Consider the following 21,829-nt stretch of genomic DNA (forward strand, 5'->3'; position numbering starts at 1 on the left):
GATGGGATGGGCTGGGATGGAGCAGGAAGGGGGTGGGGTGGGAAGGGCTGGGCTGGGCTGGGCCCCCCAGCGCCGGGGAAAGCTGGGACCTCTCAGCACCCCCAGAGCACTGTGGGGTGAGGGGCTCACCCACACCCTCTGTCTGGGGCTGGTGGGGCTGGCAGCCCCCACGCCCCCACCTCCCCCTCCTGGGGACCCCCACGTGTCCCCATGGTGCCACCCCACAGCTGGGGGCTGGGCCCTGGGGCTGGGTCCCATGCTCCAGGTCCCCATGTCCCTGACACCCAGTGCTCCCATGCCCTGGTGTCACTCTGTCCCAGGTCCCAATGTCCCTGTGTCACGAGTCCCTGTGTCCATATGTCCCCAGGTCCCGATGTCTCTGTGTCGTGGGGTCCCTGGGTCCTGGGTCTCGATGTCCCCTGACACCAGGTGTCCCTACATTCCTGGGTCCTGATGCCGCTGTGTTCTGGTGTCCCTGTCCTCCAGGCCCTGATGTCCCTGACACCCGGTGTCCTGACATCCCTGTGTCCTTGACACCTTGTGTCCCAATGTTCCCATGTCCCAGTGGGTCCCAATATCCCTGACACCTGGTGTCCTGATGGCCCTGATGTCCCCGGTAGCCACTGTCCTGGTGTCCCACTGTCCCCATGCCCCAGCTCCCAATGTCCCTGACACCCAGTATCCTGATGTCCCTGTGTCCCCAGGTCCCCATGTCCCTGACACCCAGTGTCCCAATGTCCCTGTGTCCTGGATCCCGGTGTCCTTGACGTCCCCATGCCCATATCCTGTGTCCCAATGTCCCCGACACCCAGTGTCCCCATGCCCCAGGGATCGATGGATCAGAGGAGGGGTGGGAAAACAGGGGGATTTCTCACAGGTGAAAGAAGGTGGCTCCTGTCCCACTGGTATTTGGCAAGTGTTTGACACATGGGAACCTGCTAGCGAACCGAAGAGCTCATCAAACAATTAAATTCATGGGATATTATAGGAAAAAAACCATTATTTTTCTGATAATGAACAGAGCTGGTGGTGGTTTCGTAGGGGAGAGTGGGGCATCGCCAGGGACAGCGACAGGGTGGGGACCTGGAACCTTAAGTGTATGTCATGGTATTGTGGGGAAACCAGGGGTCATCAAGGGAAAAGGGCTAATTAACAGGGCTAATGAATTACAGCGACGCAGAGGAGGGCGCCTGACAAGTATCCCAGCCCCTGCCACAGCGCGGCTCCCAAAGAATTCCCATCTCGGCTGCTGGATTGATCCCTCAACTGGTAAATATTGGGCCAGCACTGGTGAGGCCCGGATCCCTCTCCCGCTGCGAGGACAGGCCTTTCCCGGCCCAGCTCACCGCGCGGCCCCACCGCCTTTTCGTTTGTGCCTTTAACATTGAAGATTGTGTTAGTCAGGGGCTGTGTCTGGGGGCGGGGAGGGCCGGGGCGTCGGGCGGGCATCGGTGTAGTCCGCTGGCCCCAAAGGGGGCTCCCACACGGCTCCCCCCGCGGCCCAGGCTACGCCCGGCCCAGGCCAGGCCTAACTGGGGCCGGCCGTTGCCATAGAAACCGCCGGTGCCCGGCCCGGGGGCGGAGCGTCGCCATGGGAACACCCGTCTCCCCCTATCGGCGAGCGCTGCGTCACCAAGGAAACAGCGCTGGCCCCGCCTCGGGACGGAGCGTCGCCATGGGAACAAGCCCCCCCTTCAGGAGGCGGGCGAAGCGTCGCCATGGGAACCACCGTTGATAGGCCGGGGGCGGGGCGTCTCCATGGGAACGGCGCCACGGGGGCGTGGCGATGTGCCGGAAGGGGCGTGGTCAGGCGGGAGGACTCGGTTTCCCGTGAGGCTCCGCGCGCGGTTCCTTCGGGCGGTTCCGGCGGGCGCAGGCCGGGATGGAGGCCGTGCCCCGCATGCCCATGATCTGGCTCGACCTCAAGGAGGCCGGGGAGTTCGCCTTCAACGCCGCCGTCAAGAAGGTGACGCCGGGGAAGGGGCGGTTGGAGCCAGCGAGGGGCCCGGGGGGAGCGGGAGGGCCCTGTCAGGGGCGGGGCGGGAGGGGCCTGTGAGGGAGGGGGGTGCTTGGGGGAGTGGGGAGGGGGGGTTGTGAGGGGTCTGTGAGGGGGGTTGCTTGTGGGGGGGGGAGAGGGGGGTTTGTGAGCGGTCTGTGAGGGGAGGGGGTTGCTTGGAGTTTGCGTGTGTGGGGGTCAGTGACTCCGTGAGGGGTGGGGGGGTCTGTGTGGCTGAGGAGTCGTTGAGGGAGAGAAGGGGGGCTCAGTGTTTGGGGTCTGTGAGGGTGAGGAGTGCTTGGGGAGGGGGAGGAGAGAGGGGCTCTGTAGGGTGTGTTTGGGGTCTGTGAGGGAGGGGAGTGTGTGGGGCAGCGGGAAGTGGGAGGCTTTGGGGGGGGTCTTTGAGGTGTGAGGAGTGTTTGGGGTGCATTGGGAAGGGGAGTGTAAGGGGTTAGGGGTTTGGAGGGGGGCTGGTGGAACAGGAGTTACAGCTGGGGATGTTTGGGGGGCCTGTGTGTCGGCTTGAAGGGGAGGGGGGTGTCTGGAGGTGGGGAGCACCGGGGCTGAGGGCACCATCAGGTAGAGCCCTGGGGGGCTCCTGGGTGTGATGGGACAGGGAGGGGGTGAGGAGTGCTGGCTGGGTCCACGGTGGCTCGTCACCCGGTAGCGGCTCTGCCCTGCGTGGCACAGAGGGAGCAAGGCCGCGAGCGCATCTGTGCCCCCCTCGGACCCCCTGGCTTGGCCCCGCTCCCTTTGCTGCCTCCTTGGAGCTTCGGGACTCCTTGGAGCTGCGGCTGGGGGGGGTCAGCGGGTCCCTGCTAACACGGTGCTGCTGGGGGGCAGGTTCTGGGGAGCAGGGAGTCCCTGGAGCACTCCCCGCCCCGGACAGAGCCTTCCCCAGCCACCTCGGGGGCGAGCGGTGAGTTGGCAAGTCCGTCCCCGCCGCATGTGACTGTGCTGACTCCCGACGCCGCAGCCGCCGGATCCAGCCTCCCTCAGCAGCGCTCGTTATTAACGCCGAGGCCGGCGTCGTTAGGAGATCCGGGTCGGCGATGGCCGATCCCTCGCGTCTCCTTTTCCTCCGCTCCCCCGGGCTCGCGTAGAAGGGGGAACCGAGGAGAGGGGGAGCTGGTTCTCCCGCCACCAACCGCCTGGGCTGACTGATTATCAGTCAGCTAAAAGCCTTGATCCTTTTGTGGCGCTGTCGGAGGAAGGTTAAGAGTACAGTGGGTGCGAGGTGACCGGCTCCTTCCTTCCTGGAGGCCGCCACCGAGGGCCGTGGGGGACGTGATCTGTCCTCACCACCCCAGTGGGGACGGAACCGATGGCTTAAGGGAGGTGAAGTTCTTAATTAAGCAGCTGTAAACAAGCTCCACCTATGACTGGCGTTTTCTAGTGCCGCCTACAGATGAAAAGCATGATTTATTGATGTGGAAGGAGAATGGGAGGGGTTCTCTTGTGTTGATGCCACCACCCTGCTGCTTTTTGGGGTGCTGAGGGGGAGCTGGCGTCCCATCGGACCCCGGCAGTGGTGTGGGGACGTCCCTGAGCCAGGAGGAAGGTGTTGCAGGATAGCTGAGCTGAGTCATGCCGTGCTGGCCGGGACAAGGTGTGGCGGCCGTCGGCGCGGCTCTGGCCTGGCCGTGCCCATCTGCGAGCGCTGGGGGAGCCGACGGTGCCGTGGGCCTCGCGGTGGCACCTCCCAGGGACCTGCGGCAGAGAGGACGGTGGCCTCCAGGTCCGAGCTGGGCCCAGGGACTGGTGACTTATCAAAAGTGGGTTGTTGAGGGAATTTTTGTGCATGGCAGCAGGTGGAAATCTGTTTTGTGGACCAGGCTTCCTCGCGGATGTTTGTTTTGCTGGCTCCCGAGAAGCAACAGGGAATAGAAACCCGGTGCCCTGGTCAAAACGGAGAGGGAGGAGAGGAAACTTCCCTTGTTTCTCCAGCACTGAGCTGTGTTAACCTTGAGCTGAAGTGACAGAGCGGGCGGGCAGCCCTTCAAATGTCCCCAACCTCCCTTACCCTTGGAGGATCCCACGCTGCCTGAGGCTGGGAAGCACTTTGCTTTCATCCAAGCGCAGAGGGGCATCGGGTGTGAATCCGGAGTGACTTCAATTCGGTCTGTCGCATTCACTGGTGACTCCTCAGGAACTCACAGCCGCTTGATTCCAGCTTTTGTGCCCCAGCTCCGAGGTCCCCATCGGCTCCTGGCATGAGCTGGGTCGGTTCCTCTCACCAGGGCGTTGTCTCCGCAGGACTCTGCACCCGGCTTTGTGTTAAGCTGAGGTTCAGCAGGAGCCGGGCAAAATTTGGGGCCTTTTGGGGGGCAAACAAGCTCCCAGCCAGGACGTGCAAGGCCCCAAGCCAGCACATGCCCCTTCACACTGCCAGACCTGCTGCGGGGGCTTCTCCCAGACTTCCCTTCCGGGGCTGGCGAGGCGGCTCTGGGTGTTGAACAGGGCCAGGCTCTCACCCCTCTCTTCTCCCTCCAGTTTGTCCTGAAAAACTATGGGGAGAACCCAGAGAACTACAACGAGGAGCTGCGGAAGCTGGAGCTGCTCCGGCAGGTAAGCTGGGCTCCCTCCCGAATTGCTCACGGCCTTGGTGAGACCTGCCCGAGCTGAACTGGGGGAGCTGGTTTGTTGCCCGCCCCCTGCTCAAGGACGCGTCTGCCAGCTCCCACCACCTCCTTGGTGAGCTGCCGCAGCTGCTCCTCTTCCTCACCAGGGGCCCACGGAGGAGGCTTTTAGCAGCTGGGCCGCATCCTGGGCTCCCCAGATGATTCTGTCTTCCCAAGGAGCATTCAGGGGTTGGGTGTTAGGGCTCTGCTCTATCCTCTTTCCTGATTTTGGGGAGTTTTGTGTTGAATATGAGTTCCCGGTTGGGTGAAAGGAGTTGTCTTGTGCGGTCAGGCTGGTGCCTGAGGCCTTTGTAGGGAATAAATCAGCCCTTTGCTCTCAGCTCTGGAGCCCAAAGAGTTGTGTTAGTCAGCGGGGTCTTTGATTTTGGGGCCACTGGTTAGAGACACAGCCTCAGCCCCGGCCAGCTGGCAGCCCAGACATGACAAAACCGTCTGGAGACGGTCGGGGACGTGCCAAGCCGGGCCTGGTGCCGGTTTGTCCTGCGCCGTAGGTTTTGTAGCGGAGCCGTAAGCCTGATGCGTGGGGTGGAGCTGGGGTAACTTGTGGTGCCGGCACCGGGGTCAGCTCACCAGCCTCTCCAAAGCACAGCGGTGGGATTCCTGCAGGCACAGAGCTGGGTGGGTGCTTAAACACCCCCAGCCCAGGATCTGGGGAGCACCAGCCTCTGCCCGTGGGCTTAACCCTGAAGCGGGAGGTTGGGAAACCTTTCCAGGGTCTCCTGGGAGCGTTTGCTGTGGCAGCGGGTCCTGTGCCCTGTCCGGGACACCCCCTTGTCAGTTGCTCCCCAGTTCCCCCTGTTTATTTCACCCTTCAGAGCCTGTGCTGGAGAGAGCAGAGACTCTTCATCCCCAAAACCGGTTGCTCTGGATCTAGAAAGTGGCTCCCTCCAGCCTCATTTTTAGGCAAACAGACCTGTTTTTCTAGCTGCGTTGTTTTCCATCTCGCCTGGCTCTGGCCATCCCCTCCTGCCCGTGGCTCTCGCCACAAATCAGGCAGATGCCTGCTCCTGGCTGACACATTCCCCGCCAGCGTGGTCCTGTCCCCAGGTCAGCTTCTTTTTCCTCCTCTCTCCCCTCCAGAGCGCCGTCAACGTGCCCAGGGACTTCGAGGGCTGCAGCACGCTGCGGAAGTACTTTGGCCAACTCCACTACCTGCAGAGCCGCATCCCCATGGGCGCCGAGCAGGAGGCGGCGGTCCCCATCGCCTGGTCAGGAGCAGCCCCCTCTCCCCCTCTCCCCTTCCTCTCTCTTCGCCGCGGGGCTCAGTCAGTGCGGGTGCGAGGATCGGCTCCCAACAGGAGCTTCTGGAAATACAGAGGCTGATCCAAACCAGAGCAACCAGCTCCCTCTTCCCTGTGCGCCTCCTTCCCTGATACGCTCCTCCCCGAAGCCCCGTGGCTGTACCTGGGGGGTGCGGGGGTGTCCTGGGTGCCCCTTGGGAAATGGTTGTGCCGCCCACCACCTCCGGCACCTCGATTCGATGCCCAGGGTGACACCCTTCTCCAAACCTCCGAGGGAGCGCGTCTCCAGGCAAATCCTTCTCGTGGCCCCTGTAACCAGCACACTGGTAACTCCTAACCAGGCTTCTCTCCCCACAGGACTGAGATCTTCTCAGGCAAGACGGTGACTCACGAGGACATCAAGTACGAGCAGGCGTGCATCCTCTACAACCTGGGTAAGGGCCTGGTATACCCTCTTGGTCTGCCCTGGGCACGAGGGATGTTCTCCCCCTTCTCTGCTCGGCGCCTACTCCGAGCTCCAGGTCAGCCTTCCTCGGAGCAGCCCGCCTGCTCCCGCCAGCAGCCGTGGCCCAGCCTGGTCACGTCTCTTCCCCTCCTCTGCGCTGCCCACGGGACTGAGTGCTCGGCATCAGAGCTGCATGAGAGGTTGAGTCCAGCTTTTGTCCAAAGCCTCCTCTCCTTTCTTCCCGCCCTGAGCACGGCCTGGTCGTGCGCTGGTCTCGGTCAGCGGTTGCACCGAGGAGGCTGACGTGGGGTTGCAGTGTTACAAATGCCCTTTCTGGCACGGTGACGGCCGCAATCATGCTTTGTCTCCTCCAGCACCCCATCTCCTCAAAAGCAGCAAATGAGTGTAAAAGCATCAAATCTAACACTTGTCCCCGCCTCCCTTGCTATCCAGCTATGGGCAGTCGTGCCTCAGACTGGGGTTTTTTTGGTAGCCCCAGAGGGAAGGTGACGCTCAACCCCTGGACACTTCACGCAACGGGAACGCTCCCATCCCTGGCGTTACAGCTGCCCCTTGCACTGCAGCTCAGGAGCGCAGAGCAAAGCAGTTTAGCTTAAACCTCAGCCCAAGGCTGCTCCCAAAAGTTAGAAGAAACACACCTGTTAAGCCAGGAGGGTGTTAGATATTTGCTTTTCAGTACTGAGGGGCTGTTTCCAGCCCAGGGACTTCCCTGTGCTGAATGACTTGCGTGTACACCCTTCCACCCCGAGATGGTCATCCCGAGCGCCGCAGTTCCCGGCGTCCCACCAGCACGGAGAGCCAGCTGGGCGCTGCTGGGTGTCTGTGGCTGACTTCCCATGGATTTAGGCTTCTCTGGTACAAGGCACCCGCTCTGCGGGAGCGGCGGAGTCGGGGCTGGCAGGGGTGTCCTCTTTCCGCAGGTGCGCTGCACTCCATGCTGGGCGCCATGGACAAGAGAGTGTCCGAGGAGGTAACGATCCCCTGGGTCCTCCCTCAATGACTTTTCTCTCCCATGCAGTTAACAGCCACGAGCCGGCAGCGCCCGGTACTTCCCCTCTGTGACCTGGGTGGTTACGAGCATCGCGATGCCACACGCCGGCTCTGGGTGTCTGCTGTGACCCAGTATCGCTGCCGAGCGTCCCGAGGGGCCATTGTGTCCCTCCATGCCACGACATCGCTGTCCCTGCGCTAGCAAGGCTCTGCCCACTTGCTGGCCAGGTTGCCCTTCCACCCTCAGCACGTAGGGCCAGGAGGGGGGAGATCTGACACAGCTTGGGGTGTCCACTGAGCCCTGTGAGCCCCAGAAACTCGCTCCAGGCTTGCGGCAGCTGCTTTTGGGGGTCTGGGAGGGGGCATGAGCAGTGCGGGGAATGTCTAACCTCCAGTTTGTCACCCGAACCCCAACCTCCGCTGGCTTGGCGTACGTGCAAGAGGGCTGCACGCACCTGATACGTGTTCTCCCATCCTCTCAGGGCATGAAGGTTTCCTGCACCCATTTCCAGTGTGCTGCCGGGGCCTTTACCTACCTTCGGGATCACTTCCCCCACTCCTACAGCGTTGACATGAGCCACCAGATCCTCAGCCTCAACATCAACCTCATGCTGGTAGGAACTGGTTCCACCTCCACCGGGGCACTGGTCACACTGGGACGGCTCCTTGCACAGCTCAAGGACAGCTGCTGCTCGACTGGGAGAGGGGTGTTGGTAGGGTTGGGGGCTCCACGTGGAGTCCGAGCGCTTGGAGCCAGGTGAGACAGGACCCCAGTGCCCCACGGGGGCTGTTGTTTGTGGGCTCTGGGCTGCTGTAGGCACGAGGGGCTCCCTCCCGTGGGAGGGGAGGAGGTTTTGGGGGGCAGTGGGGAAGAGGAACTGCGTCCCAAGGTGCAGGGGAAACCGAGTGTTGCCCCTTTGTCTTGGGCAGGGCCAGGCGCAGGAGTGTCTCCTGGAGAAGTCCATGCTGGACAACAGGAAGAGTTTCCTGGTGGCCCGGATCAGCGCCCAGGTGAGTTCCTGGGTGATCTCTGCTGTGCTGAGCTCCTGCCTCGGTGCTGGCAGCTCCCAGCACAGCCCTGCTCCCGCAGCACAGAGCGGGGCGTGGGATTGGGAGCTGGGGGAGGGCGTCCTGCATCCTGTGCAGCGTAAGCACAGTCAGACGGTGGTATGGGGTGCTGCCGCTGCTCGGGCTGTGAGCACAACCACCAGCTCCTCAAAGGAGAGTGTAAGGTGCTCGGGAGGGAAGGGATGCTGAGCTGAGGGGCTGGGACAGGCTGGAGAGGTGGGATGGTGCAAACCTCCTGGAGTTCAACAAGGCCAAGGGCAAGGTCCTGCCCATGGGTCAGGGCAAACACAGGCTGGGGGATGAAGGGATTGAGAGCAGCCCCAAGGAGAAGGACTTGGGGGTATGAGTGGATGGAAAACTGCCTGTGAGCCAGCAACGTGCACTCACAGCCCAGAAAGCCACCCGTGTGCTGGGCTGCACCCAGAGCAGTGTGGGCAGCAGGGCGAGGGGGGGGATTCTCCCCCTCTGCTCCGCTCTCCTGAGACCCCCCTGCAGTGCTGGGTCCAGCTCTGGGGGCACCAACAGCAGAATGACACGGACCTGCTCGAGCGGGGCCAGAGGAGGCCACAAAGATGCTCAGGGGGCTGGAGCACCCCCCTGTGAGGACAGGCTGAGAGAGTTGGGGGGTTCAGCTGGAGAAGAGAAGGCTCCGGGGAGACCTTAGAGCGGCCTCCCAGGACTGAAAGGGGCTACAGGAAAGGGGGGAAGGACTCTTGATCAGGGGTGTAGGGATGGGATGAGGGGTAACGGTTTTAGACTGCAAGAGGGGAGATTTAGATTAGATATAAGGAGGAAATTCTTCCCTGTGAGGGTGGTGAGGCCCTGGCACAGGTTGCCCAGAGCAGCTGTGGCTGCCCCCTCCCTGGAAGGGTTCAAGGCCAGGTTGGACGGGGCTTTGGGCAACCTGGGCTAGTGGAAGGTGTCCCTGCCTGGATGATCTTTAAGGTTCCTCCCAACCCAAACCGTTCTCTGACTCTAACCCCCATGTGGGGTGGGTTTATCATGGTGATGTCACTAGTCCCTGGCTCTGACCCAAAATGCAGCTGCAAGTCCCCACCGGCCGCTCTGCCGTGCTGGGTGGGTGATCTGAGACCTTGGGCACAGACACTGGTGCCGGTGAATCCTCCGTTCCCTCGCTGCTCTCAATTCCACCTGAGATCCACCTTTCCAGGCGTTCCCAAACACCCAAAAACTCTCCATAGGTGGTGGATTACTACAAAGAGGCCTGCCGGGCGCTGGAAAACTCAGAGACAGCCTCTCTGCTGGGAAAGATCCAGAAGGACTGGAAGAAGCTGGTTCAAATGAAAATTTATTATTTTGCTGCTGTGGCCCATGTAAGTGGGGAGTCCATCCGGGGGGCTGCTGGGCTGTGGTGGGGGGGCCCTGCCCTTTGCTCCCAGCCCGGCTGGGGCTCTCAGGCCCGCTGTGGCGTGATGCTCACCACGGTGTGACCCATGGGCGGGCTCTGGCTGCTCTGAGGGGGTTTTCTTGCCTGTTTCAAAGCTCTCCCTCGAGTTAAGGAGCTCTGACACTGCCAGGGGTGTGTTTTCTTGCAGCTGCACATGGGAAAACAGGCTGAGGAGCAGCAGAAGTTTGGGGAAAGGGTAAGCAGATCCATGTCCCCCCACCTTGTCCTGTCCGAGCTCTGGATTGTGGTCAGGGGGTTGAGTCCTGGAACAGATTGTCACATGCCAATTGGGTATCTGCAGCCGTGGGGACATGAGCGTGTCCCCAACGATGTCCTGCTTCCTGCAGACGATTGTGGGTGTTCTTGGAAAAGCCCAGTGTGCTGTAGAAGCTGCAGCCCTCAGGGACTGCTGGTGGTGTTCCTGGCCAAAGCAGGGGCACCTACTTCTGTGCCAAGCCTAATTCCTGGTCTCTCTGCAGGTCATCTACTTCCAGAGCGCGCTGGATAAACTCAATGAAGCCATCAAGCTGGCAAAGGTGCGTTCCTGCTCCATCTGCTATAGCAGTAACGGGGTTTGTAAAGTTCCTGTGCTGGGCCCTGGGATGCCAGACTGGGGAGATGAGAACTGGAATCTGTTCAGCAGCGTTCCTTGCCATTCAGTAGGTTGGCAGACCCATGCTGGCTTCCCAAAGCGTCACTTTGCTTCCCTCTGGGACATCCAGTCAAGCCCAAGGCTCTGGTATCTCCTGGCCGCTCAGTCTACCAGGGCTCTAGCAGGGTTTGCTTCGGTTTTAATCATCCAGGAGCCTGGGGGCAGCCATGGCTTTGCAGCTCTTGGCCCTGCCGCCTTGGTGGGCTCCCCACAGAGCCCCTGGTGTCAGTACTGTGGTGCTGAGGAAACCCAGGACAGCCCCACCACTCTGTCCCCACTGGGACACGGAGGAGTTGGGGCTGCCTCCAGCCTTCTCAGCTCCTTTCTGGAGCACAAGGAGAGATGGTTGGTGAGGCTGCTGCGGGCTTCCAGGCACGCTCGGGCTGCGGCCGCGGCACGCAGACAGTGATACCCGTTCCCTGCCAGCGCTAACTCGCTCTCGTTTCTGCAGGGCCAGCCAGAAACTGTCCAGGAAGCCCTGAGATTCACCATGGATGTGATCGGTGGCAAGTGAGTCTGTGCACGGGGCACCCCTGAACGTAACCATCCCGCTTCTCTGCGGGTCAGAAGTGCCTGGTGGCCGGAGCAGCCCCGGGGGTGTCCCTGGTGTCCCCCAACACACAGAGCCGAGCACCCCGTGCTGCCTGAGGCTCTCGGCACCTGCGGCTGCTGTGGAAGTTGCTCTTCGCCCTCCCTGGAGCGAGCCCAAGAGACCCAGGGCCTGACCCCGCTGGGAGCGAGCTCGGGCAGCCGGGGAAGCTTCCCACTCCTCGCTGACATGGCATCGTTTCTTGTTTCGAGGTACAATTCGGCCAAAAAGGACAATGACTTCATCTACCACGAAGCCGTGCCTGCGCTGGACACCCTGCAGTCTGTGAAAGGTGAGCGTGGGCCGTGCCAGCTCCTGACAGGACAGGGAAACGGTGAATCCACGGGGCTCTGGGGGCTTCGTGCCGTGATGCTGTGCTCCCCGTGGACCTGCCTCGGGAATAACCGGTTCCCTGGGGAGGTTTCAGATGGGTGCGTGTTGCGTTTTTGACCCCCAGGTGCCCCGTTGGTGAAAGCCCTCCCCGTCAACCCCACGGATCCAGCCGTCACCGGCCCCGATATATTTGCCAAACTGGTGCCCATGGCTGCCCACGAGGCCTCGTCCCTGTACAGGTGGGTCCGTGGCCCCTGGGGGGGGTTTTCTCTGAGGGGCCCCAGCGCAGCCGCTGTGAGCTGGAACCAAACCACCCACAGTGGTTTCCTCGGGGAACCACCGACGGCCTCGAGTCGTCCTCCTGTCTGGCCCTGCCCCGGGTCTCTCCGGGCAGCCGGCGCTGGCCGTGCTGCCCTGCAGAGCCGGGACCAGCCGAGGCTCCGGCCGACTCCCGCAGGGCTCGGAGCACTTGTGATTTACAGTGGAGTTTTCCCTATTCACAGCACTAAAGGATTTTTTTTTTTCTTTTGTTTTTTTCGCCGCTGCCGCAGCGAGGAGAAGGCCAAACTGCTGAGAGACGTGATGGCAAAGATCGAAGCCAAGAACGAAGTGCTGGAGTACGTGTGGGCCATGCCGAAACAGGGCCCTGGCCGGTTCCTCCCCGCTGGGCTCCCTGCGGCCCAGCACGGGGCTGTCCCCACCGTCCCCTCGCCGGGTTTCCAACCCCGGCACCAGGAGGAGCGCAGACGTCCCTGACCTGTCCCCCTCACGCCGAGCGTGGTCGAGCCCAGTTTGCCCAGCTCTGAGGCAAATCCTGTCCCCCCAGCAGGTTCCGGTCCCCAAATTCACCCCGCAGCTTTGCTGCACCCCGAGCTGGCCGCGGTTTGGGATGGGGGGGCGAGATGTGCAGGGGGCTCTGCCGCTGCTCAGGGCCTTGTTCTCTCGCCCGTAGCCAGTTCATGGACTCGATGCAGCTGGACCCCGAGACCGTGGACAACCTGGACATGTACAGCCACATCCCCCCCGTCCTGATGGAGAAGTGTGCCGCGCTCAGCGTGCGCCCCGACACCGTCAAGAACCTCGTCCAGTCCATGCAGGGTAAGGACACGGGGACCTACGGCGGGGACACGCCACTGGGCCGGCCCTGGGGGCTCGGTGTGGGGAACGGCCACTCCAATTGCTGATTCCTTCCTGATAGAAATCCCTGAACCCCAAAGCGTCTTTCCCTGTTGACCAGTTGTGGGGGGACGCTGCTTCCTTGTGGGCCAGGCCACCCAAGCCCAGCAGCCAGGTGTCTGGGCCGGGTTCTCCTCGCCCTCTCCACTTGCCCATGGCCAGATTTATTCCTCAGGCTCTGCTGTCAGTGCCTGGCTCAGGCCTGGGGCGCGTCACCAGCCCGTTGCCAGCACCCGCGTCTCTCCCATGCAGCGCTCTCCGGGGTCTTCACCGACGTGGAAGCTTCCCTGAAGGAGATCCGAGACCTCCTCGAGGAGGATGAGGCTCAGGAGCGGAAGCTGCAGGAGCTTCTTGGGAAGGCCCCAGCGCCCCAGGGGTCCCCCCCAGGGCTGGCCGAGGTCAGCAAGGAGTGCTCCAAGTACGTGGAGGTGCACGAGAAGGCCAGCTTCACCAACACCGAGCTCCACAAAGCCATGAACCTCCACATCGGCAACCTCCGCCTGCTCAGCGGGCCACTGGAGCAGGTCCGGGCTGCCCTGCCCTCGCCTGCCCTGACCGAAGGTGAGTGGGGTGAGCTGAGTCACAGAATCCTCTCGGTTGGAAAAGCCCCTGAAGCTCCTCCAGCCCAACCATGAACCTCACCCTGACCGTTCCCAACTCCACCAGATCCCTCAGCGCTGGGTCAACCCGACTCTTCAACCCCTCCAGGGATGGGGACTCCCCCCCTCCCCTGGGCAGCCCATTCCAACGCCCAACAACCCCTTCTGCAAAGAAATCCTTCCTAAGAGCCAGTCTGACCCTGCCCTGGCGCAGCTTGAGGCCATTCCCTCTCGGCCTGGCGCTGGTTCCTTGGCTCAAGAGACTCATCCCCCCTCTCTGCACCCTCCTTTCAGGGACTTGGAGAGGGCCATGAGGTCTCCCCTCAGCCTCCTCTTCTCCAGACTCAACCCCCCCAGTTCCCTCAGCCGCTCCCCATCAGACCTGTGCTCCAGACTCTGCACCAGCTCCGTTCCCTTCTCTGGACACGCTCGAGTCATTCAAAGCTCAGGGCCCTCCCAGCACTGCTGGACAGGGTGGGGGCTTGTCCCCATGAAAAACATGTCAAATGGGGACCTGGCACAGGGACAGACACCCCGTTACCACCCCAGTAAATATCTGGCTTTAATATTGGGTGTTCCTGTACCCCCGTGGTGTCTCCCAGGAGCGGGCTGGGGCCCGGGGCGGGTCACACCAGGCTCAGTGGGGTCTGGCGCGGCCGCTCAGCCCCCCCTCTCTGTGTCCCCCAGACGACAAGCAGGTGCTGCAGAACCTGAAGCGAATCCTGGCCAAGGTGCAGGAGATGAGGGACCAGCGGCTGTCCCTGGAGCAGCAGCTGCGTGAGATGATCCAGAAGGATGATATCACCACCTCGCTGGTCACCACCGACCGCTCCGAGATGAAGGTGGGCGCCGGCCGCCGCCCTTGGGGGAGCCCCTTCGCGCAGCAGGAGCTCTGCCCCGTCCCCACCTCCTGCGGCCCCTCAGATCCTCCCCCTCTCTTGGCAGAAACTCTTTGAGGAGCAGCTGAAGAAGTACGACCAGATCAAGGTCTACCTGGAGCAGAACTTGGCCGCCCAGGAGAACGTCCTGAAGGCCCTGACGGACGCCAACGTCAAATACGCAGCCGTGCGCAAGGCCCTGGCCGAGGTGGAGCACAAGTGAGTGGTGTGTGGGGTTGGGGAGAGGATTCCCAGGGGGGTCTGGGTGCATGCGAACAGCCCCCCCTGACCCCAGGGAGGGGCGTGGGGTCACTGCCGGCTTCCCCAGCCTGTCCGTTGTCATGCTGGGGGGCCACTGGTGGCAGTTTGTCCTGGCCCCATGCCCATCCCAGGTGGGTGCTGGTGGGTTCCCCAGGAGCAGGGCTCCCCCGCTTGCCTAGTTTCAGCCTGACTCAGCCCTTGGGCCCCCTCCCTGCAGGTGGAACACCACCGTTCAGACCTTGGTGGCCTCCTACGAAGCCTATGAGGACCTGATGAAGAAATCCCAGGAGGGGAAGGACTTTTACACCGACCTGGAGGCGAAGGCCGCCAAGCTGCTGGAGAAGGCGCGGGCCGCCTGCCAAGCCGCCGAGGCCAACAGGCAGCAGATCTTGGAGAAGTAGGTGGTGCCGGAGGGGGCGTAAAACGGGGGTCAGGGTCCCCGCCGCCACCCCCCCAGGGCGCTGGGGAAGCACCTTGGGGTGATCCTCAAGCTGCGGCTCGAGGGTTCGGCCCAGGGGCACTGGGCAGCACCCCCCTGGGCTGGCGAGGGGCCGGCAGCCCCCCGCTGAGCCCCGCTGCCCCCCTCACCCCCCGGCAGGGAGCTGAAGAAGCAGCCGCCCCCCCGGCCCACGGCCCCCAAACCCGCCCTGCCGAAGAAGCCTCCGGAGCTGGACGCGGGCGACCTGCCGCCAGCGCTGAGTGCCCTGGTGCTGCCGGAGCCACCGGAGCTGCCCGAGGAGCTGCGCAGTTTGCCGCCGGACGTGCTGGCCGGCCACCTGGCCCGCCTGCCGGCCCCCGCGCTGGCCGCCCTGGCCGCCGGGCTACGGCCCCCCGAGCCCTTCTTGCCCGCGGCCCACCTGGCCAGCGCCCCGCTGCAGCCCTTCGCCCCCACCCGCTTCCCGGGGCCCCCCGCCCTCCCCGGGCACTACCGTCTGCCCGCGGCACCCACCGCGGCCCCCGGCCCCTTTCCCCCCGCCGCGGGGGCCCCGCTGCCGCTCCTGCAGCCCTCCGCCCCGCAGCCGGCCGGGCCCCCCCCCAGCTCGGCCGCTGCCCCCCAACTCTTCCCGCCCGCCCCCCTGATGCGAGCCCCGGTACAGCCCGGCTACGCGGGGCCCCCCCCGCGCTCCTCCCCGCAGCACGGGGCTCTGCCCGGCTCTGCTCCTGCTGCCTCCTACGGGCTGGCCCAGCCGGGGGGCCCCACGCCCGGCCCCCTCAGACCCCCGGCCCCGCCGCCAGCACCCATGGGTGCTCCTGAGCCACCCCTGGGCGCACGCCCGGCCACCACCACGGTGGACAGCGTCCAGGCCCCCATCTCCAGCTGCACTGCGCCCCCCCGGCTACCCAGCCAGGGGCCGGCTGGACCCCCAGGCCCCTTCCTCGCCCCGCAGCGCCCAGGGGGGCCCCCTGCCCCCTTCCCCTACGCCCAGGCAGGGCTGCAGCCCTTCAGGCAGCCAGCCCAGCACCCCTTCCCTCCCGGGCAGCACCCCCACCCCTTTGCCCCCTCCGCACAGCTCCAGCCCCCCGCGGAGGCAGCTGCTCGTGCCCAGGGCCCACAGGCCTTCCCCCCGGCCCCCTTCCTGCCCCCGGGGAGGGCCCCTGTCCCCCTGCCCTTCCCGCTGCCCCCCCAGACCCAGTTTGCCCAGCAGCCCTTCGCCAGCCCCGGGGGGCAGCCCCCCCTGCCACCACAGCTCTACCACCAGCTGCCAGGGCAGGACAAGCTTCCCCCCCAGGGCCTCCCCACCCCCCACGGGGGGGCCCTGCCCTTCCCCAGCGGCCCCCAGCCCCTGCACCCCTCGCTGGGGGGGCTGCAGCCGCCGGTGCCTGCCAGTTCCCCCGCTCTGCCCTTCTGTCCCAGCCCTGCCCCCCCCAGCAGCCAGCTGCCCCCCAGCCAGGCGGGTCCCCCCCACATCCCCCCCCCAGCCGCTGCCCCCAGCCCCAGCCTGGGCCAGCTGCAGGGCACGGTGGTGGTCCAGGGCCCCCTTGTCCCCTCGCCGGCCCCCTCCCCGCAGCCACCGCTGCCCCTGCAGCCCCCGGCGCTGGGGGTGCCGCCGAGACCCCCCCCCACCGTGCCCCCCCCCGGCGAGGGCCCTTTCCAGCGGCAGAGCTCCTCCACCGACGACCTGCTGTCCTCCAGCCCCGAGAGCCAGCACGGCGGCCCCAAAGCGGCCGGCGGCCACCCCCTGCTGCAGCCCACCAAGGCTGATGCCAAGGACGGGCAGAGGCCCAGGGCGGTGCAGCTGATCGAGAACGATCCCTACGAGAAACCCGAGCGAGTCCTGCGGCTGCTGGAGGAGCTCGACCGCTTCCGCCGGCAGGTGGAAGGGCTGGAGCGGCCGGGGCCCGGCGGCAGCGCCGAGCTGGACCTGGTGTGGAAGGAGCTGCAGGAGGCGCAGGAGCGGGACGCCCGGCAGCTCTCCATCGCCATCGCCCGCTGCTACTCCATGAAGAACCGGCACCAGGACATCATGCCCTACGACAGGAACCGCGTCGTCCTGCGCTCGGGCAAGGACGACTACATCAACGCCAGCCGGGTGGAGGACCTGTCGCCGTACTGCCCCGCCGTCATCGCCACCCAGGCCCCGCTGCTGGGCACCGCCGCTGATTTCTGGCTCATGATCTACGAGCAGAAGGTCTCTGTCATCGTCATGCTGGTGTCAGAGCAGGAGCTGGACAAGGTACCGCCCTCCTGGTGTCCCTGCGCTCCCCTCGTGGGGTGGGGGGGGTGTTGTATATGCCAGTGAGAGAGGGACCTGGGGGGGTTGACTGACAGCCGGCTGAACAGGAGCCAGCAGTGTGCCCAGGTGGCCAAGAAGGCCAATGGCATCCTGGCTTGTATCAGCACTAGAGTGGCCAGCAGGGACAGGGAAGGGATCTCACCCCTGTGCTCGGCACTGGTGAGGCCGCCCCTCGATGAGTGGGTTCAGTTTTGGGCCCCTCACTCCAAAAAGGCCATTGAATGACTCGAGCGTGTCCAGAGAAGGGCAACGGAGCTGGTGCAGGGTCTGGAGCACAGGTCTGATGGGGAGCGGCTGAGGGAACTGGGGGGGTTGAGTCTGGAGAAGAGGAGGCTGAGGGGAGACCTCATGGCCCTCTCCAACTCCCTGAAAGGAGGGTGCAGAGAGGGGGGATGAGTCTCTTGAGCCAAGGAACCAGCGCCAGGCCAAGAGGGAATGGCCTCAAGCTGCGCCAGGGCAGGGTCAGACTGGCTCTTAGGAAGGATTTCTTTGCAGAAGGGGTTGTTGGGCGTTGGAATGGGCTGCCCAGGGCAGGGGGGGAGTCCCCATCCCTGGAGGGGTTGAAGAGTCGGGTTGAGCCAGCGCTGAGGGATCTGGTGGAGTTGGGAACGGTCAGGGTGAGGTTGGTCAGTAGGCTGAGGCAGGTGGTCCTCCCCCTCTGCTCTGCCCTCATGAGCCCCCACCTGCAGTACTGTGTCCAGCTCTGGAGCCCCCAACACACAGAGGATATAGGACTGTTGGCATGAGTCCACAGGAGGGCTTCCACGAGGCTCGGGGGGCTGGGGCACCCCCCTGTGAGGACAGGATGAGAGAGTTGGGCTTGTTCAGCCTGGAGAAGGCTCCAGGGAGACCGTAGAGCGGCCTCCCAGTACTTAGAGGGCTACAGGAAAGGTGGGGAGGGACTTTTCACAAGGGACTGCAATGACAGGACGAGGGGTAGTGGGTGGAAGCTGAGGGAGGGGAGGTTTAGGCTAAATACAAGGGAGAAGGGTTTTACTGTGAGTGGGGAGGCCCTGGCACAGGTTGCCCAGAGCAGCTGTGGCTGCCCCCTCCCTGGAAGGGTTCAAGGCCAGGTTGGATGGGGCTTTGGGCAACCTGGGCTAGTGGAAGGTGTCCCTGCCCGGGGCAGGGGGGTGGGACTGGATGATCTTTAAGGTCCTTCCCAACCCAAAGCGTTCTGTGATTCTAACGGTTGGACTGGAGGATGTTCAAGGTCTTTTCCAGCCGAGATGATTCTGTGATTCCGTACTGGGGGGCTGCTCCCTCCTGACGCTGCCCCCCCTCTCCCCTCCCCACAGCAGAAGGTGCTGCGGTACTTCCCCCCCGAGCGGGGCCAGCCCCTGGTGCAGGGCCCCGTCACCCTGGTCCTCACCAGCCTGAAAGTCGCCCCCACCCACGTGGAGAGGATGATCACGCTGCAGTACCGGGACCAGAGCCTCAAGCGCACAGTCGTCCACCTCCAGTTCACCTCCTGGCCGGAGCTGTATGGCACTGGGGGGGCAGCGGGGGGGGGCTGGCTGGAGCCGGGGGGGGCCCCTTGAGCTGCCCCGTCCCTGCTGGGGGGGACCTCAGAGCTTCAGGGCTGGTGTGGGGAGGGGCTGGGGGCAGCGCTGACCATTCCTAGGGGGGGTTGGGAGCGTGTTGCCCACCCCCCCCCCCAAATGAGCGTGTCCCGTCCCCCCCCCCCAGGGGCCTTCCTGACAGCAAGGGGAGCCTCCTCCAGTTCATCCAGGAGGTGCACGGCCACTACCTGCACCAGCGCCCGCTCCACACCCCCATCGTGGTGCACTGCAGGTGAGCGGGGCTGGGGGGGCTTGCGAGGCTGGGGGGGTGCCCCCCCCCCTCCAAATTTGCACCTGTCACAGCCGCGGGGGTGGGGGTCTCCCCGCAGCTCCGGCGTGGGCCGCACCGGCGCCTTCTGCCTGCTGTACGCGGCCGTGCAGGAGCTGGAGGCGGGGAACGGCATCCCCGACCTGGCGCAGCTGGTGCGGCGCATGCGGCGGCAGCGCAAACACATGCTGCAGGAGAAGGTAACGGGGCGTGGGGGGGGGGACGGTGGGGCTGAGCCCCATCCCCGGGTGTGGGGGGGCTCACCCTGTGTCCCCCCGCCCCCCTGCCCCAACTCTTCCCCGGCAGCTGCACCTCAAGTTCTGCTACGAGGCCGTCCTGCTGCAGGCGGAGCGGGTGCTGCACCGCCACGGCGCGGGGGCCCCCCCAGGCCCCAGGCCCCCCAACAGTGCTTCCCCCAAGGTGAGTGGGGCGTGGGGGGGGGGCTGCCTGGCACAGAGCCCCCCTCCCTCAGAGCTCACGGTAGTGGGGGGGCCTCTCTCCCACAGCTCTACTTCCAGCAGGACCCCCAGGACCTGGTGCTGGGGGGGGACGTGCCCATCAGCTCCATCCAGGCCACCATCGCCAAGCTCAGCATCAAGCCGGGGGGGGCCACTGGGGAGCCCGGGGGGGGCTGGGGGCCGGACTCTGCCCCTGCCCCGGATCCCACCGACACAGAGGCGCTTCCTGAGGCCGCTGCGGCCCCCGATGGTGTCGGTGCCCCCGTCCCTGCGCCCTCCCCGCCGCAGCCGCCCCTCCCCGAGCCCCCCGGTGCCCCGGAAAGCAGCAACCACGTTGTGGAGAGCCCCGAGGCCGGTGGGGGGGTGGGGGTGCCCCCTCCCGGCGCCCCCCCTGCCTCCTCCCTGGAGCTGCTGGCGGCCCTCAGCCCCGAGGCCTTCACCCTGGACGCCTCCCTCAAGGGCAAACAGCGCATGAACAAGCAGAACTTCCTGCAGGCGCAGGCGGGCGAAGGCCTGCGGGGGCCCCGGCCCAGTGACGACCCCCTCAGCATGCTCGACCCCCTCTGGACCCTCAACAAGACGTGAGGGGGGAGCCCGAGGGGTGGGGGGGGGGGTCCTGCCTTCCTCTACCCCCCTGCTTTGTACAGGTGTAACAGTGGCGCTTGCCACGTCCTTTGACTCCAAGAACTGACTTTTTCAGCTCTTTGCTACTAAAATAAAGAGAGTTTGATCCGCAGCAGTGGGGGCGTGGGGGTCTCTGCTGCAGCCCCGGGGGGGGCCCTGGGGTTTGGCGGTGGGGGGGGGGGGGTGGTGGCAGCAGCGGCTGAGCCCTGCTCGGGTTAGTTCCGTTTAATGGAGGTGTCCTCGTACACATTATAAAACACGATCCGGTACAAAAAGCGTCCCCTGTACAGTACAAAGCGTACAGCTGGGCTAAGGCCACCCGAGGCGGGGAGGTGGGTGAGCCAGGCCCCTCAGGGCCTCCCACCTGCCCCAGTGCTGCCTCTGCTCTGCTGGGGGTTAGTGATGGAGGGCAGGAGGGCCTGGGGACCCCCCCACCCCAACCCTCGGGGGTGCAGCAGAGCCCCGAGCCCCCCCATGGAGGAGCTTGGGGGGAGCAGCCCCCTCGCTGGGGGTGCTGACAGCAGGGCCCTTTGGTCTCACTGTGGCCTCCTGGCTCCCCATGCACCGAGGGGGGGGTGTGGTTTTTATTCCCCCAGAGCCTCCAGGGAGGGTGGGGGGTCCCAGCCTGAGCCCAGCTGCAGTGGGAGGAGGAGGAGGAAGGTGCTATTGCTGCGAACTGGGCGCAGGAGGAAGCTGGGAAGGGCGTCAGGGAGCGGGTGTGGGGCTGAGGCCCAGCTCTGGGGGCGCGAGGGCGGGCGCTGCTCCTGCGCTCTCCTGCCGTAATAAATAAATATATACAGCGTATAAATAAATAGGGCAGGGGGGGCTGCGGCACAGAGCCCGCCCGGGGCAGGGCGGGGGGCTCTGCCTGCACCCCAAGGCACGTGGAGGCCGAGCCAAGCAGTGGGGGCTCAGCTGGCCCCCCCCCGGCCCTGGCCAGCTGGGAGGTGGCCAGGCAGTGCTGCCTGCTCCTGCCCTGCTCCCCCGCGGGCTGGGCCCAAGCTGGGCCCCACTGAGCCAGAGCTGGGCCTGGCTTAGCTCAGCTCAGAGCAAGAGGCAGCGCCGCTCGCCCTCCGGCACCTGCTGCCCTCCTTCGGGCACCCCAGGAGAGCTGCCGCAGCCCCCCGCGGGCTGTCCCCACCGCCGCCCCAGCCTCAGCAGGGTGCTGGGGCAGAGCTCAGCACCGCGGGCGCTCCCTCCCTGTGGCAGCCAGGACCATCGGGGCACTGGGGAGCCCCAGGGACCACGCAGAAGGGGCAGGGAATAGGGGAGGGCTCAGGCCGCTGGGTGCCGAGAGTCCGGTTTCAGGGGGAAGGCAGAGCAGGGGAGCTGGTGTCCCCGTCCCCTCACCCACGGTGCCCACCCCTCTGCTGCCCCCTGTCCCCCCCGCTGCCACCTGCCCCCTCCTCCTCCTCAGTCCAGCTTCTCCAGCACTGAGGGCACGTAGACCAGGCTGAGCTCGCTGCCGAAGTTGCAGACGATGGCGGCGTTCTCCAGCACCAGGATCTGCCGCGCCGGCTGCGACTCGTTGCTCTTCCCCAGGTAGACAGTCTGGAGCAGGTCACCGTAGCCGATATCCCAGAAGGAGACGCAGCCCTGGCCGCCCGTCACCAGCAGGTTGTCGGAGATGACGCCCAGGCTGGCACCGCAGCCCAGCTCCTGCGCGGGACCAGAGGGAGGTCAGTGGGCAGGAACCCCCCTGCCCTGGCCAGGATGAGGCCGTTCAGCCGCAGCCCCGCGGCCAGCCCGGCCCCACGGGCGCCTCCGCGCTGGAACGGGACCACGGGGCCTCGCAGGGGGATGGGGGAGCCCGGCCAAGCACCAGAATTGGGCTTTTCTGCACCTGTGCATGTTACAGCGTCAGCCAGAGGGGCTGGAGAGGT

General features: G+C 65.1%; 2 protein-coding genes across 6 annotated transcripts in view; one reads left to right on the top strand and one right to left on the bottom strand.

The window, feature by feature from the left end:
• Window positions 1–1,857: 1,857 nt before the first annotated feature.
• PTPN23 (protein tyrosine phosphatase non-receptor type 23) lies at window positions 1,858–20,058 on the top strand. 3 transcript variants are annotated; one of them, XM_074872655.1, is made up of 25 exons: window positions 1,858–1,966; window positions 4,490–4,564; window positions 5,719–5,846; window positions 6,237–6,313; window positions 7,266–7,315; window positions 7,818–7,949; window positions 8,266–8,346; window positions 9,606–9,737; window positions 9,960–10,007; window positions 10,291–10,347; window positions 10,915–10,973; window positions 11,265–11,344; window positions 11,510–11,624; window positions 11,937–12,002; window positions 12,338–12,483; window positions 12,814–13,122; window positions 13,848–14,002; window positions 14,106–14,257; window positions 14,517–14,696; window positions 14,898–16,974; window positions 18,333–18,517; window positions 18,724–18,828; window positions 18,926–19,064; window positions 19,171–19,284; window positions 19,371–20,058. In XM_074872655.1, the coding sequence occupies exons 1-25, from the start codon at window positions 1,883–1,885 to the stop codon at window positions 19,905–19,907; spliced, it is 5,283 nt and encodes a 1,760-aa protein (XP_074728756.1). In that variant the 5' UTR covers window positions 1,858–1,882; the 3' UTR covers window positions 19,908–20,058. The 3 variants fall into 3 exon arrangements, with proteins under 3 accessions (XP_074728756.1, XP_074728842.1, XP_074728930.1); XM_074872741.1 differs by having other exon boundaries at window positions 18,336–18,517; XM_074872829.1 differs by lacking the exons at window positions 1,858–1,966; window positions 4,490–4,564; window positions 7,266–7,315 and having other exon boundaries at window positions 5,740–5,846.
• Window positions 20,059–20,156: 98 nt separating this feature from the next.
• SCAP (SREBF chaperone) overlaps window positions 20,157–21,829 on the bottom strand; it is a 65,758-nt gene continuing 64,085 nt past the window's right edge. For all 3 annotated transcript variants that reach the window (XM_074875824.1, XM_074875906.1, XM_074875989.1), the window contains one exon: window positions 20,157–21,605. In XM_074875824.1, coding sequence (XP_074731925.1) covers window positions 21,360–21,605 — 246 coding nt within the window. In that variant the 3' untranslated portion in view covers window positions 20,157–21,359. The remainder of the gene's footprint in view (window positions 21,606–21,829) is intronic.

This window comes from Strix uralensis, chromosome 1 (assembly GCF_047716275.1).
Source record: "Strix uralensis isolate ZFMK-TIS-50842 chromosome 1, bStrUra1, whole genome shotgun sequence".
Lineage (NCBI taxonomy): Eukaryota > Metazoa > Chordata > Aves > Strigiformes > Strigidae > Strix > Strix uralensis.

Bases quoted from the DNA above. Each gene is read 5' to 3' on its own strand.
- PTPN23 (XM_074872655.1), top strand. From the start codon at position 1,883: ATGGAGGCCGTGCCCCGCATGCCCATGATCTGGCTCGACCTCAAGGAG. The intron at 9,738-9,959 runs GTAAGTGGGGAG...GTTTTCTTGCAG, and splicing joins ATTTTGCTGCTGTGGCCCAT to CTGCACATGGGAAAACAGGC. The intron at 11,345-11,509 runs GTGAGCGTGGGC...TTTGACCCCCAG, and splicing joins CACCCTGCAGTCTGTGAAAG to GTGCCCCGTTGGTGAAAGCC.